This window comes from Bos indicus x Bos taurus, chromosome 24, assembly GCF_003369695.1.
Source record: "Bos indicus x Bos taurus breed Angus x Brahman F1 hybrid chromosome 24, Bos_hybrid_MaternalHap_v2.0, whole genome shotgun sequence".
In the NCBI taxonomy this organism is placed as follows: domain Eukaryota; kingdom Metazoa; phylum Chordata; class Mammalia; order Artiodactyla; family Bovidae; genus Bos; species Bos indicus x Bos taurus.
This window is the reverse complement of record NC_040099.1, coordinates 21125832-21142524: the sequence shown is the minus strand read 5'-3', so window position 1 is coordinate 21142524 and position 16693 is coordinate 21125832. Positions and strand designations below refer to the sequence as shown.

General features: G+C 47.5%; 1 protein-coding gene across 2 annotated transcripts in view; it reads left to right on the top strand.

Annotated features, from left to right (window-relative positions):
• The first annotated feature begins 49 nt into the window (after positions 1-49).
• MOCOS (molybdenum cofactor sulfurase) overlaps positions 50-16693 on the top strand; it is a 60489-nt gene continuing 43845 nt past the window's right edge. The window contains exons 1-5 of one of the 2 annotated variants that reach the window (XM_027525817.1): positions 50-506; positions 7605-7694; positions 8934-9000; positions 10131-10775; positions 14817-14893. In XM_027525817.1, coding sequence (XP_027381618.1) covers positions 464-506; positions 7605-7694; positions 8934-9000; positions 10131-10775; positions 14817-14893 — 922 coding nt within the window. In that variant the 5' untranslated portion in view covers positions 50-463. Of the gene's footprint in view, positions 507-671; positions 864-7604; positions 7695-8933; positions 9001-10130; positions 10776-14816; positions 14894-16693 lie in introns of those variants that run through there. The other variant, XM_027525816.1, reaches the window with a different exon arrangement.

Below are 16693 nucleotides of genomic sequence, written 5' to 3'. Positions count from 1 at the left end.
CATGAAAGTGAAAACTGAAAGTGAAGTCGCTCAGTAGTGTCCGACCTTCAGCGCTCCTCCGCCCATGGGATTTTCCAGGCAGGAGTACTGGAGTGGGGTGCCATCGCATCTGCCTAGACTTGATTAACCAAACTCTTGGATCCTCGGTCTTTTTCCTCTTTCACCTTTTGCTCAGCCGCATTTTCAGAGACGCCGAGCGCACGCCCCACTGGGGAGCCGCAACTCCGGACAACGCCCTGGCAAAAGCCCCGCCCCGCACCCTGGAGTTCCTCCGGGGAGAGTGAGGGTCCCGGGCGCTGCGCTGGGCTCGGGCCAGGGAGAGTCGGCTCGGGAGGATCTCCAGGTTCCAGGATTCCCAGCAGCAAAAGCAGTTCATTGCATCTTCCATCCGCCTGTCCGTGGGACCGCGGATACACTTGAACTTTGCGTTCCCAGGGTCTGGGGGGCATCTCCATGGACTGCGATGCAAAGCAGACAACCACGGGCACTGCTTCCCCGGTCCCCAGGTGGGAAAAGGGCAGAAATGGGTGAAACTCCGTGAGTCACCGTACCCGGGGCCTGCCTGGCCGGCCCAGAGAGGCGCCGCCCCTCGGCGGGGACGCGGTGCCACTGGAGGGCCAGGAGGCGAGGCCGGGGCGCGGCGGGGCGGAGTCCGCGCGGGCTGGCCCAGGCGCTTCCCGGCCGCTGCCGGCCTGGACGGCGCGACGGGCAGGCCTGGGTCATGGCCGGCGGGGCCGCGCACCCGGGAGCCGAGCTGCTGCCCTTTGCGCGGTTCCTGGACTCGAGCCTGCAGCCTCTCGTCTACGGGTACGGCAGGGGCACCCTGCACGAGCTCCGGGCGCGCGAGTTCGGCCGCCTGGCAGGTGAGACCGGCGAGGGGAACCTGTGCGGGGCTGGTGAGGGATACGCGGTTTCTAGAACCAACGTGGGGGAGGGTGAACTTTTTGCTCCCGGTGGGAGCGGCGTTACCTCACTGGCGTCGCATCTTGAATCGAAAGACCTGGAGGGATGTGTCCACGCGCCCTCTTCATGGACGCGGCTCGCTGGGGTCCTACCTGCAACCCCAAGGCTTGCTGCTCCTTAGACTTCCAGTCCTGTGGGACCGACATGGTCCTCTGCCACCTGTCTCTGCCCTCCGGGAACAAGACTGAGGATTCTTAGCCTTTGCTTGCCCGAGAGACTCCTGGCTCTAAAAGTCCAAACGGAGCCAGGGTTGCAAAATGCAGGAATGTCCGGCAGCTCTGACTGTTCGTCTGCTGGCCCGGGGGCGGGAGCGGTGCTCGCGAGGCCAGCGCGCCGGGTGGGGACCGCGACTCTGCGGGCGCGCAGGATGGGGACCGATGGGCTGCGCTCCAGACTCTGGGTTGCCTCGCAGCAACTTTTCTTTTCGAAGTTTCATTTTTTTTTTTTTTTCTCACTCGTGTAGGTAAAACAATGCCTTGGAAGTGCAGCTCGGTGGGGGACCTGAAGAATTAGCAAACCGTGCAATTTGAACTTTTTAAGTACAGGACGAGCTTGTATATTGGACGTGAGGACCGGGATCACATCGTGCCTGAGAGTTCCGCAAAGCGGAACAGGCAGTTTAAATTGGAAGTCGAGCTCCATGTGGCCCGCGGTCCTCCCAGCCCATTGCTGCAGGGCGGGAGGGGACCACTCGCACTGGGTCGGGACTCATCCTTTTGCCGGGGATCTGGTATGAGGGGCTTCGCCAAGCGTAGATCGGCGTGCTGGTTGAACTGGGAGAGATGAGGGGTAAGGGGCAGGACGTGGCGCCGGGCACCGGGATTTGAGGTGCACTTATTCTGGGCTTCCCTGGTGGCTCAGACGGTAAAGAACCTGCGTGCGATGCAGGAGACGGGAGTTTGATCCCTGGGTCGGGAAGATTCCCTGGAGAAGGGAATGGCTACCCGCTCTAATATTCTTACTTGGAGAATTCCATGGACAGAGGAGCCCGGTGGGCTACAGTCTATGGGATCGCAAAGAGCAGGACACGACTGAGCGTCTACGACTTTGACGTTCTTTACTTTATTCTGTCTTGGTGAACAGTGTCACTTTCCAGCTTGTGACAGAACAGCAGCCAGGATGTATGTTTCATTAATCAGCTTTTTGCCTCATTTTCTCATGTTTCGGAAAGTGATTCTTTTTTTCTTTTTCCTCCTTTGGGAGCTTTAAGGGCTGTGGTCTGGTCTGTACTTACCTGGAGAGGCTCAAGGAGGAGACAGGGGCCCTCTGGTCGTCTCTCTTCTCTCCCTGATCTTCCCAGTCCCGCATTGACCTGCTGGAGACAGTTCCCCTTTTCCCTCCCCATCTCCCTCTCCTTCTCTGAATTTTTTTGGTTATGGAAACTTCCCACCCACAGAAATAGAGACAGCTATAGAATAAACACCCGACAGGTGCAGAGGAAGTGAGAAAGGTGTCCCATTCTTTTGAAGCAAATCCCAGAGGCTGTTATTGTTCAGTCCCTAATTATTTTAGCATCCCTCCTCCTTAATCCCCTGATCCCCTCCAGATGTGATCTCTTACACCCATCATTAGCTGACCCCTCCTCTCAACATCACCTGGGAAAGTAGGAAGTAGATGTCTCTTTGTTTCATTCTTGTGTCTCAGTGAACAGCACGCTTTTCCTCAGGGTAAAATTTAGGATCCCAGGCTGGCCTTAAGTGCCCCTTTAACATCTACTCTATTTATGGTAGTGTTTTGTGATTATCTGTCTATCTGTCATCTATCTATTTGGTACAATTTCCCAACATTTCCTCTGCATTATGATTGTGGTAGACATTTGTGGACTAAACTCACCCTTCCCATCACTGAGAGTCTTGGAAAATATCCCACCTTTTTTCACATGGAAACAAATGAACCAGCAAGAGGGCAGGGAAAAATAAGCAAACCAAAATAACTCAAGATTCCCCCTCTTCTTCCTTACCCTGACCCCTATCCACATCCCCTCAAAGTTTTCCTGCAGGTTTGAAAATTTGTCTGGTTAAGTGGTTTGCTCTGGATAATTAAATGCTTAACCTTTAAGTGCTGAAATATTTCCCAACCCATTGGATGGGAACATCCTTGTTTTCGTGAAGGGAGCTTGTTGATTCCACAGATGTGGTTCAAAATGGTTCTTAAAGCCTCTGGGTGCTGACTGATGGTCACTCACCTTATGTGGAACGGAGAACTGAAGTTACACGAGCCAGAGCAGATCCTGGGATTTCCTTTCTTGAAGACCTAATGCCAACTAGTTTAGGGGTCTTTTGCCTGTTTCTTCTAATAATAATGGCAGTTCACTGTAGCTCTCCCTAATGATGGGTGGACAACAGCCTTTCTTTTGGTATGGTGTCTTTCTGAATCTTCAGTAAATGAGAAGATTATTTGAAAACTAATGTTTTGGATTAGGCAATACATTTAACATGGTACCAAATCCAAAAGGTGCCAAAAGAGGTTGAAGAGTGGCCAGGGCGCCCCCACTCTCGTTCCAGCTGCAGCCACCGTGGCCACCCCACAGTCAACTGCTGCCATTTATGTTTTGTATGCCTTTCCAGTGCTTGGCTATGTTTATATGTATGTGTACATGTTTGTTTGTTTGTTTGTTTTCACATGGTTCAGCCATAACATTTCTTACCACCTGACATAATTTACATTTATTTATAGTCTTTCTCTGTTACTAGCATACGGCTTCTATTTTGTCTTGTTATGTTCCCAGCACTTAGAACAGTGCCTGAAACAGTAAGTGCCCCAAAATATTTCTTGAATATGAAAACACTCAATAAACTAGGAATAAAAGGAAGTTTAATCAACCAGATAAAGACCATCTACAAAAAAACCCACGGCTAACCTCATACTTAAAGGTGAAAGAATGAAAATTTTACCCTTGAGATTAGGAACAAGGCAAGGAAATCTGTTCTTAGAACTTCTATTCAGTATAGTCCTAGAAGTTCTAGCCAGGAAAATTAGGCAAGAAAATGAAATAAAAGTCATCCAGATTGAAAAGGAAAAAGTAAAATGTCTCTACTTGATGAGAGTGTAATCTTGTATACAGAAAATCCTAAAAAAAATCCACACGCAAAACAGAACTAAAAAACAAATTCAGCAAAGTTGTAGTATAGATCAGTATACAAACATCAATTCAATTTCTATATAGTATCAATGAACACTATGCTAGTGAAATGAAGAAAACAATTCCCAAAGCCTCAAAAAGAATAAAAAACTCAGGAATAAATTTATCAAAAGAAATATAAGACTTATCAAAAGAAATACAAAACTACAAAACATTGAAACAAAAGAAGACCTAAATAAATGGAAAGACATTTTACATTCATGGATTGAAGGACTTAATGTTGTTAAGATGTCACTACTCCTCAAACTGACCTAAGACTCAATGCAATTTCTATCAAAATCCCAGGTATTTTTTTTTTTTTTGACAAGTTGATCCTAAAATTCATGTAGAAATGCAAATGATCCAGAATACCCAAGGCAATCTTGAAAAAGAACAAAGTTGAAGGGTTTACACTTCCATAAAAGGAAAGGTAAGTAAGATTTACATAAAGTTACAATAATCGAGACAGTGTGGTATTGGCAGAAAGATAGACACACAGACCAATGAAGTAGAATTGTGAGTTGAGAAATAAGCCTGTACATTTATGGTCAATTTATTTTCATCAGGATGCGAAGACTATCCATCCAGTAGGAGAAAAAAGAATATCTTAAATGGTGTATCCACACACCAAAGACTGAAGTTGGACCCCTCTTCAACACTGTATTTAAAAATTAACTCAAAATGGATCAAAGACCTAAATATAAGAGCTAAAAGTATAAAACTCTTAGAAGAAAGCATAAATATAAATCATTAGGATTAGGCAATGGTTTCTTATGACACCAAAATTACAAATAATAAAAATAGACAAATTGTACTTCATCAAAATTAAAAACATTTTTTTTTCAATGAATACCATCAAGAAAGTGAAAGAACAACTAACCAGGGAGAAAACATATGTCCACACAAAAGTTTGTACACACATATTTACATCAGCATTATTTATAATAGGCAAAAATAAAACCAAATATTTATTAGTAGATGAGTAGTTAAAATATGTGGCATTCCATAAAATGGAATACTCTTCAGTCATAAAAAAGGAAGTTCTGATACATGCTACAATATGGATGCCCCTTGAAATTGTTATGCTAAATGAAAGAAGCCAGACACAAAAGCCCACGTGTTGTATGATTCCATTTATATGGAAAGTCCAGAATAGGTAAATATATGCTGTGCTGTGCTTAGTCATTTAGTCATGTCTGACTCTTTGTGACCCCATGACTATAGCCCACCAGGGGATTACAGTCTAAGGGGCTTCTCTAGGCAAGAATACTAGAGTGGGTTGCCCTGCCCTCCTCCAGGGGATTTTCCCAGCCCAGGGATTTAACCCAGGTCTCCTACATTGCAGGAGGATTCTTTACCCTTTGAACTTATAGAGGTAGAAAATAGATTGGTGATTGCCAGGGCTAGGGCTGGGTGGATTTGGGGAGTGAGTAGTAATGGCTGTGGGCTCTCTTTTTGGGATGAATGAAATGTTCTAAAATTAGATAGTGGCCATGGTTGCACAACTATATGAATATACTCAGGACTTCCCTGGTGGCTCAGATGGTAAAGCGTCTGTCTAAAATGCGGGAGACCTGGGTTTGATCCCTGGGTCAGGAAGATTCCCTGGAGAAGGAAATGGCAACCCACTCCAGTACTCTTGCCTGGGAAATCCCATGGACGGAGGAGCCTGGTGTAGGCTACTGCCCATGGGATCGCAAAGAGTCGGACACGACTGAGTGACATCACGTTGAATATGAATATACTAAATGAATATACTAAATTGTGAACTTTAAAAGGACAAATTTTATGGTACGTGAATTAATCTCAATAAAGCCATTACAAAATAAATGAAAATTTTATTCTGCACAAAGCAAAAATATTTGTTAAGTACATGAAAGAATGAATGAATCTATTCACATGTATGTTCTTGAAAACATGTCTTGGAGTTTGTTCCGTGGCAGTACTTACAAATTACCAGATGGAGGTATTCAAATTCTTTATTTTAAATACATAGACAGTGCTGCACTGAATGTCCTCATTGACAGGCCATTTCACAATTTATAAGGTAGATTTCAGGAGGATGATTACTAGGTCAAGGAGAGTTTGCATTTTGAAAGCATAAGTGACATTGCTAAGTTGCTGTTCATAAAGAAGTGGTACCAGTTTTCCCTCCTACAGCCATGTCCCAACGGGCCTGTTTGCCCACACCTCGCCCACACAGTGAGTTATCCAGCCTTTTGATCTGGGGCAGTCTGATTGGTAAGGCTTGATATCTTGCTGTCATCTCAATTTGCCTGTCTCTATTTGGGGGAGAGACTGGAAAGGTTGCCTCCATTCCCAGGCATCTCTGAAGCCTTCAGAGCTGTTAAAAGGTTGAAGACTGTGGAAGTCACTGTGGGGAAGCAGAATCAGGGCTGGACAGCCACAGAGGCTGCATGGAAACTCCAGAATAGGGTGTGAATCATAGTGTGAAATAGCTTTGCCATCCTGAATCAGGGACATTTGCTAGGCTCCTCCTCCTTCCCTATGTGGGCTGCTCCTCCAGGTTCAGAAGAGACCTGGTTCATCAGGAAGGCTCTCAGGGCCCTAAGTGTTGATAAGTGCTGAAGTGCAGTTCCTCCACTGCTCATGACTGCTTGGATTAAGAATCACGCATCAACAAGGGAGGGTTGGGGAGTGGAGAAGGACTGGCAGTTTGAGATTAGCAGTTGTAAACTGGCTTCCCAGGTGGTGCTAGTGGTAAAGAACCTGCCTGCTAATGCAGGAGACATAAGAGACTCGGGTTTGATCCCTGGGTCAGGAAGATCCCCTGGAGGAGGGCATGGCAACCCACTCCAGTATTCTTGCCTGGAGACTCCCGTGGACAGAAGAGCCTGGTGGGCTACAGTCCATAGGGTTGCACAGAGTTGGACAAGACTGAAGCAACTTAGAACTCATGCACAAACTATTATATATAGGATGTATAACAGCAAGAGATCAAACCAGTCCATCCTAAAGGAAATCAGTCCTGAATATTCATTGGAAGGACTGATGCTGAAGCTGAAACTCTAATACTCTGGCCACCTGATATGCAGACCTGACTCATTGGAAAAGACCCTGATGCTGGGAAAGATTGAGGGCAGGAGGAGAAGGGGACGACAGAGGATGAGATTGGTTGAATGGCATCACCGACTAGACAGACATGAGTTTGAGCAAGCTCCGGGAGTTGGTGATGGACAAGGAAACTTGGTGTACTGCAGCCCATGGGGTCACAAACAGTTGGACACAACCGAGTGACTGAACTGAACTGAAATAGCACGATCCCACTGTATAACACAGGGAACTGTATTCAGTATCCTGTAATAAACCCTAATGGAAAAGAATATGAAAAGAATATTAAAAAAGAAGAAGCACATGTCAAGATGCTGGGCGAATCAGTGTCCTGTTATGTCTAAACACATCAAATGGGCACTGGCCAGGTTCACACAAAGCAGATCTAGATAAAGTGAGTGAAATACCTCTGAAAATAATCGCAGCTTTATTTTGTATTTTCTTTCAGGAACTGTCTATCTTGACCATGCAGGAACCACATTGTTCCCCCAGAGCCAGATTACAAGCTTCATGAAAGATCTCCTGGAAAACGTTTATGGTAAAGAAAAACACAGCGTAACTGATTTTTTGCATTGAGCTTCAGCCAACTATCAGGTTCGCCAAAAAGTTCATTCGGGTTTTTCTGTCCCACCCTGAACGAACTTTCAGGCCAACCCGATACATTCAGTTGATACATCTATTGCCTAATAAAATGTCAGATGGACGAGGGAGAAAGTGCTGAATACACAGTGCTGGGCAAGCCCCTCATGAGAGGGGGTCAGGCAAGCACCTAGGGTCAGTCCCATAGCACATGTGCTGCTAGGTAGGAGAGACTGGTTCAGGGATATGTGGGTAACCTCCAGAAGAAGGGGTTGGTGTCAGGGAGGAGGCCTGGGGTACGAAGGTGCTGCATTTGGTGATGGGGTGGCCCTGTGGGGCCAGCGCAGTGCAGAGGATGGGACAGTGGGGAACATGCACTCATTCACTCCATCAGTGTTTATCAAACCGCCCTGGTGTTGGGAGCATCATGTTGTAATGGGAACAAAGTAAATATGTTCCCTGCCTTCGTGGACTGCGGTCTAGGAGAGACAAGACCTCAATCAAATGATTCCAAATAAATGTAAAAAAAAGAAAAAGTAAAGTAGTGTAACACAGAAATAAAGTAAATTATTAACGGCGTGACGGGCTGTGACCCAAAGACCCCAGTTCCCCGGGGGGCTTTGTATGTGCAGAGTGACGGTGAGTCGGCAGTGTGGCTATCAGGGAAAGCTTCTGCAGGAGGGGGCAGATGCTGGAGGAGGAGTAGGAATTCACTCGGAAAAGAGGAGGAGAGGGCATTTCAGGCAGAAGCAGCAGCATGTGCCAGGACCCTGCAGTGGTTTTAGGAACCAGCCCCCAAACAGGGAGGGGAGGAGAGCGGTAGAGATGTGAACAGAGCTGGATAGGTGCGGTATTCAGTTCACTTCTTCCACCTGGTCGGGGTGTGGAATCTACAAAACAGCCCAAAGGACATGGCCCAGAATCTATCCTTATAGCCTGTGGTGAGGAGGAACTTAGTTTAATGGCTCAACTATTATTATTTTGTCTTGCTTGACTGTTTTCCTGTCTTTCTGCACTTTTTCACTTCTCTGATTAAATTTACTCTTTGGAGCTCAGGGGAGGCTGGATCATACATTATTATTATTATTATTATTATTTTGCTTAACTTTTTGAGAAACTGAAGGAGAGGGTATTGGAGGAACACACCAGGAGAGACCATGAGTAGTGACCCTGCGGCTTTGTCTTTGTAACCTTCCAGGTAACCCTCACAGCCAGAACATCAGCAGCAAGCTCACCCATGACACGGTGGAACAGGTGCGCTTCAGGTGAGCAAATCGGGGCGCCCGCCTGCATGGGTGCCTGTGGGTGGATGGACTTCCTACCAGCTGCCCACGTCCCACAAAGGTGCTGAGTTGGTTTTGGGAAGACCACGTTCAGCTAAATGGCCACACGTGCACGCTGCTAACCACCGGGTCAGAGGTCAGGAAGGTGAGCGTGAGCAGGTGCAGAGCGAGAGCAGATGCCATCACGAGTACAGGCAGGTGCCTCTGAGGTATCCAAGCTGTTGTGTGTGGCTCTGGGCTGGTGCCACCATTCCTGGAGGTCAGAGTGACAAGGAGTGACCCTAGTTCCTAAGTCTTGTTTTCGGGGAGAAGAAAGTGCTTTCTCTGGCTTTTTCCTTTACGTATTTCAGATTTAGACATCTTGGTTTTTTCCGTTTCTCCCCTCCCTTTTACTAATATTTGCACATAACAAATTTTGCAGATAATTTAGGTGGTACCTAAAGATACTTGACTCAACACAATTTCAAATTATTTCCTACTTGAAAGTGACACCTTTTGCTATAGGATTGCCTGTGTTAAAAGCAACTTGAAACAAGTTGATGGCTTAGAACTTATGACAGAGCCAGACACTAAACCAAGAAGTGGTGTTTTCAGTTGAGTTTAAGGTAGTTGTGGATTTTGTCTTATCCACTTGGGGGTGGGGATTTGGGCGGCTGGGTAATTTTGCCAGTTTGCACCTCTTTGCATCTCTTCCCACAGCTTCCTCTGCCCCTGATCTCACTTCACCATTGTGGCCAAGCCTATCTGTTTTTTTTTTTTCCCTAGCTATTAAGATAGAGAGGGGGCTTCCCTGGTGGCCCAGTGGTAAAGAATCTGCCTACAGTGCAGGAGACGCAGAAGATGTGGGTTTGATCCCTGGGTTGGGAAGATTCTCCTGTGGGAGGAAATGGCAACTCATTCCAGTATTCTTGCCTGGAAGCTTCCATAGACAGAGGAGTCTGGTGGGCTACCGTCCATGGGAGTCTCAAAGAGTCAGGCACGACTGAGTGATTGAGCACTCACACATACACACACATGGTGGAGAGACGTCTTATTAAGTAGAAATACAGCTGCCTCTGAGCGTTTAATGCACACGGAGACCGTGGAGTGGCCTGATGCTGTGCTTCTTCCAGGATCCTGGCGCACTTCCACACCTCCCCGGAGGACTACACGGTGATTTTCACCTCCGGGAGCACGGCTGCTCTTAAGCTGGTGGCAGAGGCTTTCCCGTGGGTGTCCCCAGGCCCGGAGGGCAGCGGCAGCTGCTTCTGTTACCTCACCGACAGCCACACGTCCGTGGTGGGCATGAGGAAGATCACCGCGGCCATGAACGTCTCTTCCATCCCCGTCAGGCCAGAGGACATGTGGTCGGCCGAGAGACAGGACGCGGCTGCGGCCGGGGACCCCGCCGGCCAGCCTCCGCATCTCTTCTGCTACCCGGCCCAAAGTAACTTTTCTGGAACCAGATACCCCCTGTCCTGGATAGGCGAGGTCAAGTCCGGGCGGAGGCGCCCTGCGAGCCGGCCTGGGAAGTGGTTCGTGCTGCTGGACGCGGCCGCCTTCGTGGGCACCTCGCCTCTGGACCTGTCGGTTCACCAGGCCGACTTTGTCCCCATCTCCTTCTATAAGATCTTTGGCTTCCCCACCGGCCTGGGCGCTCTGCTGGTGAATAACCGTTTGGCTGCTCTGCTGAGGAAAACCTACTTCGGAGGAGGCACGGCCGCTGCGTACCTCGCGGGAGACGACTTCTACGTCCCGAGAGAGTCGGTGGCTGAGAGGTAACCTGGTGATGGGAGCGGATGCCGAGCATCAGCATGGCGGGGGCCTGGCGCGTGCCACCTGTAGGACTGTGCAAAGGAGGCCACCTGTAGGACTGTGCAAAGGAGGCGGGGGTGGGCTGGAGCTTCCACAGCAGGCCTGTGAAGACCATGTGTGGGCCTCTCCACAGCTGTGGGGGAGCAACGGCTTGCTGGTAAGGGCTGTAAGCAGAAGACATAAAGGTCTTCCAGGGGTAAGGAGAGTCAGCACCAGGCCTTTGCCCACAGCACTGACATGAGGAGAAGCTACTGAAGCAGTAACTTTTTTTTATTATAATTTTTATTTTTTTTCAATTATGGAAGTATGATAACTCAGGCTTCCCCGGTGGTTCAGTGGCAAAGAAGCTGCCTGCAATACAGGAGATGTGGGTTCAATCCCTGGGTCAGGAAGATTCCCTGGAGAAGGAAATAGCAACCCCACTCTAGCATGCTTGCCTGTGAAATGCCATGGACAGACACAGTAACACAATAATAAGAGACTTGGAAAATACAGAACAATGTTACATGTAGTTCCACTGTATATTGCAATTATTTTTTTAGGTAGATAAATTAAGATTTTTTTTTTAGTTGGAGTTTCAATATCAAACTCTCAAAAATTAACAGAATGAATATACAGAGAAGTAGAAGGATATAGAAGACCTAAAAAGCACTATGAACCGATTCAAGAAGCACAGCATCCCACTCCAGTATTCTCACCTGGAGAATCCCTTGGACAGAGGTGCCTAGCGGGCTATAGTCCATAGGGTTGCAAAGAGTTGGGCACAACTGAAGCGACTTAGCACGAAGGCATACAATTTTTGCACAACAGTAGGATACAAATTCTATTCAGTTCCCATAGACTGTAAACTTGGAGATACTGAAACATATCCAAAGACATAAAACAAGGTGCTGAAGCAGCGATTTAAGAATTTGGTACCATTTGGCACAAGTGTGCACACATGTTGACAGCATGGCTGTATTTCAGCAGCTAGAATCAGCTCAGCTTGGTATCTGGTCAGCAGGAGGAGTCGGTCAAATGAGAGACTACCAGATTCAGAAGCGCTGCTAACAGCAGTCTCTATGAGCACTCCCCACCCCGGGGAGCAGTGACCAGGGAGGTTTGAGGGCTCGCAGCTCCTTGCCTGGGTTTGGTGGTCTGTGTGTCTTTCTCAGGGTGCAGGGGAAGGTGGAGTGGGTGGTGTCCAGGAATCTCCCAGATGGCAAAGGCTGGGGCATGAAGATTGAAGGTATGAGCAGGTGGAAATGGCAGCCGATCCAGGCTTTGGCAGGGACCAACAGCGGGTGGTGGCCAGGTACCATGAGGTGGGGCCAGGACCTGGTCACTGTGCTGGGGCCTGAGAAGCCCACAGGGCCTGAATGGGAAGGAAGTTCAGATCCCCCACAGACCCAGGTCAGACTGGAGGGTCCTGCAGGAAGGGGCGTGGCCTCGGCAGTAAGGTCATAGCCCAGAGTGTAGGTCTCGGAGCTGGACTGCTGGGAGGTGGCTCCCCTGCTACCCGTCGTGGGAACTGGGGCCTGTGATTTGACCTCTGCCCCTCATGTTTGTCCTGTAAAGTGCATCTCTTAGAGGGTACAGTTCTTTAACACGAATATAGGTGAAGCACCAAGACTGAGTTGGCATCAATACGTTATGAAGCTATCCGATGTCTCTTTTATTTAGAACTTCTCCATTGATGGGCAGTTCTAAAAACAGGAATGCTAATGTAAAATCTCTTGAATCCAAGTGTGATAGTGTAGCATGTAACGTAACCAAGTGAAAAGAATGACAGGCACACCATGTAAATTAAAGGCAGAACGAAATAGCAACTGAAATTTTATTAAGCCAATAGGGGCACCTGAAGGTGAGGAGGAACAGGGCTGCTCGTTACAGGCGGGGTGTGGGTGTGGGTGTGCTGCCTCTTACAGTCTGGGTGAATTGCCTTCTAGCAGGTGCTGCACCAAGATTCCCAGATAGCTGAATGTATTTATTTACCATTAGAAGTCTCATTTTGGGAGTTTCCCTGGTGGTCCTCTGGTTAGGACTTGGTACTTTTACTTTGGTGGCCTGGGTTCAATCCCTGGTCAAGGGACTAAGATCCCGCAAGTGGTGGGATCTTAGTGGCCAAAAAAAAAAAAGTCTCATTTTTTTCCTTCTAAGCCTAGATTAGCACGCACGAGATTTAATACCCAATCCAAATGTTTCTTGAGCATGTACCTAGACCATGCTCTTTTAGCAGAATATTTGTGTATTTATTTGTTTGCTTGGCTGCACCAGGTCTAAGTTGTGGTATGTGAACTCCTAGTTGAGGCATGTGGGATTTTAGCTCCCTGACCAGGGATAGAACCTGGATTCCCTGCATTGGGAGTGTGGAGTCTTAGCCAGTGGACCACCAGGGAAGTCCCATGTTCTTAATCTTTTTCTATTTCGTAACCCAATGAAAACAACTTTTGATGGAAACATAAAACCTCCCTTTTCTCCTGAGTCTATTAAATTTTGATCAATAAATATTTATTATTGATCAATTAATAGCTGAAGTTATTATTGCCTAATCATGTTTAATTTATTAAAGACTTTATTATATGGTCAATTAAATATCAATTGATTCACTGTTAATTTGGTATGTTTATTAATTACCATTTGTTTTATAAGAAAATTCGCATTGTGGTAATGATATTTTGAGCAACTCTTATCCCTAGAGTATTAAAACACAAAGCATGATATTTCCATTGAAAGCTTCAACTTGCATAAGGCTGCTATTTGTCACCACTTCCCTGGTAGCTCAGCTGGTAAAGAATCTGCCTGCAATGCAGGAGACCCTGGTTCAATCCCTGGGTTGGGAAGATCTCCTGGAGAAGGGAATGGCAACCCACTCCAGTATTCTTGCCTGGGGAATTCCATGAACAGAGGAGCCTGGCAGGCCCCAGTCCATGGGATGCTTGTTGGAAACTCCTTGCTGTCCCCAGTCTTTCCCTTGCTAATGCAGCAGCCAGTGGCATCTTATCAAAACCCAGGCCCCATCCACACAGTCACTGTCTCTGCTCAGAGCCCTCCAGCCACTCATCTGACCCAGGGTGAAGTTCTCTGACTTGCCCTCCGAGCGCTGCCAGGCCCACTGATCTTCTTCCTGTTCCAGATCTACCTGCTCAGGGCTTTCTGCTGCATCCCTCCTTGGAATGCTGTTTCCCTTTGAAACTGTGAACTTAGCTGTTTCAAAAATGAGCAGTTTCCCTTGCTCCCTTACTTTCACTCTGCCTCTGCTTGAGTGATCTTCCTCGGAGAGGACCTGCCCTGACCGTCTCATCTAAAGCAGCCGCCAGCCCTTCAGTGCACTTGTCACCCCTGGCTTGCGCTTATTTGGCTCCCCTGTGTGCTTGCTGTTTGTCGTTCCTTATTTCAGTACCCTTAGAAGGATGGAAGCCCCGTGAAGGCAGGAATCCTACTTGTTATGTTCACCGCTGTATCCTTAGCAACCAGAACAGTGCCTGGCATGCGGTCCATGGACAAAAAAGATTTGATGAGGATTTTGTCTAAATGAGCCATTAAAAAAATGTAAATATAATGAACAGCTTGGTAACAGGAAGTTTACTGAGAGCCTTCTAATAACTGTAGTCCTGTAGACTTTGGAGCTATAGACTTTTGTTAAGAACCTCGTGGCTACACAATGGATCTTACTGAATCAACACCCTGTCAAGGGGTGCTGTCTTGGGGGTCAAGGGCAGCATTGTAGGAGCCATAGCACTTGAGGTTTTGTCAAGTCTGAAGTCTTCCGAGGTCCTGACTATCTTTCAGGGCCTCTCATTATCACTGTCAGACATAAGCTGCGGAACAGTTTAGGGACAGAGGTAGCCTGCATGTCTTGGTGTGACAGCCATCTGTCTCGAGGCGGGAGGGGAGACAGCGTATAAGGCAGCAGAGGCAAAGTCTCCGTAGACCGGAGGCACAAAGCCCTGGTGTCACATACATGAAATGCACACGGAGGCTTTGGTCACAGCTTGACCTTGTCCCTCTCCCCACTGTTGCAGGTTTGAAGATGGCACCATCTCCTTTCTTGACGTGATAGCACTAAAACATGGATTTGATGTCCTAGAGCGCCTCACAGGTCAGTGGACATCTTTTTTTTTTGGTTCTACCAGATCTTAGTTGCAGCACGTGGGATCTTTAGCATGTTAGCACTTAGTTGCGACATGCAGGATCTAGTTCCCAGACCAGGGATTGAACCCGGGCCCCCTGCACTGGGAATGTGAAGCCTTAGCCACTGTCCCCTCAATGGACATCTCTATCCATGTGGCGTTTGCTCCTGTTGCCCGTGTTCTTGAAGGGAGCCCTGGCACGGATGGGATCCAGATAAGGAGAGAGTCTGTGCGAGAGATGAGCAACCGGCAGCTCTGCACTGATGCACGTGGAGCCAATTCTGAACAACTTCCAGAAATGATTTTGCAGCAAGAGCGAGAGACTGGACCTTTCTCTCTCTCTCTCTCTCTCTCTCTCTCTCTCCCCCTCTCTCTCTCTTTTTGGTGGGTTAAAAATATTTTAAGAATAGAGACTTTCCAAATCCTGAGATTAGTAACCTCATAGAAGCAGAGGAGCCATCCTTGGTCCCTGCACTGGGAATGCTTACAGATCCTGAGAACTTATAAAGCTCTTAGTTCGCTGGGTCTTCCCACAGGGGAGCCTTGTGATGAGCCCACTTTGCCCACAAAGGAGCTTATACTCAGAGAGATTAGATGTCTTCCCCAGGGCCAGGGAACCTGGGAGGGCTAGGGTTTAAACCCACGCAATCCTAATGCCTTACCCGAGTCCCCAGATGTGGTCTCTGCTGCTGGCCTTTGCAGTGACACGTGCTTTCTTTCCTGACAAGAGCTTGGGGTGCATGAGCAGGTGGGGGCATTCCCCATAGTCTGACACACAGACGGGTGCACATCCAGTCTTGTGGGGTTGACACGGGGTACAGGCTGGAAGAAGCTCTGGTGAGCCGGGCCTCCACCCCCTGCTATGCTGCTGTCGCTCCTTTCAGAGGCTGAGCTTCCAGGTCGGGGCAGCATTGCTTGTCCTGTCCAGAAGGGGATGGAGTTGTGGTGAGCCAGGGGCTTGGCATGGTAGTTAGGCAGCCCTTTCTCTCTCTGTCTCTCTCTTGTCAAAATAATGTAACCCTTAGGTCCTCAGCCTAATCCCAGCACTGCAAACACACAGAACTTGTGGAAGGGTCGTCCTGACAGTAATGCAGGCTGGTGAGTGGGCATCACCCTGACAAAGCGGAGACCATGAAAACAGACAGTGAGAAACAGGCACTTTTTCAAGGCAAGATGCTAACGAGGTGTCCGAGCTACAAGTGACAGAGTCTGACAGGTCTGGGGTACCTCTGAAAGCAGATTGACAGTGTCAACTCCGCAATAAGGCAGACCCTGAGTTTTCCTCACTTAATTGCTTTTTTTTAGAAAAAATTGTGGTGAAATCTATGTAATGTAAGTGGCGTCAGTTTAGCCATTTTAAAGTATATATGGTTCAGTGGCATTAAGTGTATTCACACTGTAGAGCAATCATTACCACTATCCATGTCCAGGACTTTTTAATCATCCCAAACTTAAAAAACAGTATCTCCCCTATTTCCCCTCCCCAACCCATAGTACCTCTATTCTTTCTGTTTCTATGAATTTGCCTATTTTAGGCACCAGACATAAAAGGGATAATATGATATTTGTCCTTTTGTGCCTGACTTATTTTACTTAGCATAATATTTTCAGAGTTCATCCATGGAATAGCAAGTATCCTTAGCTGCTTTGCATAGTATTAAAATGATTTAAACACTCACCAAAAAACAGCGAAAAAGAAATATGTTTAAAGACAAAATTATACATTTTTGCAGTCTGTTACAAAAGAGTCTAAATTAGCTGAATGCTTA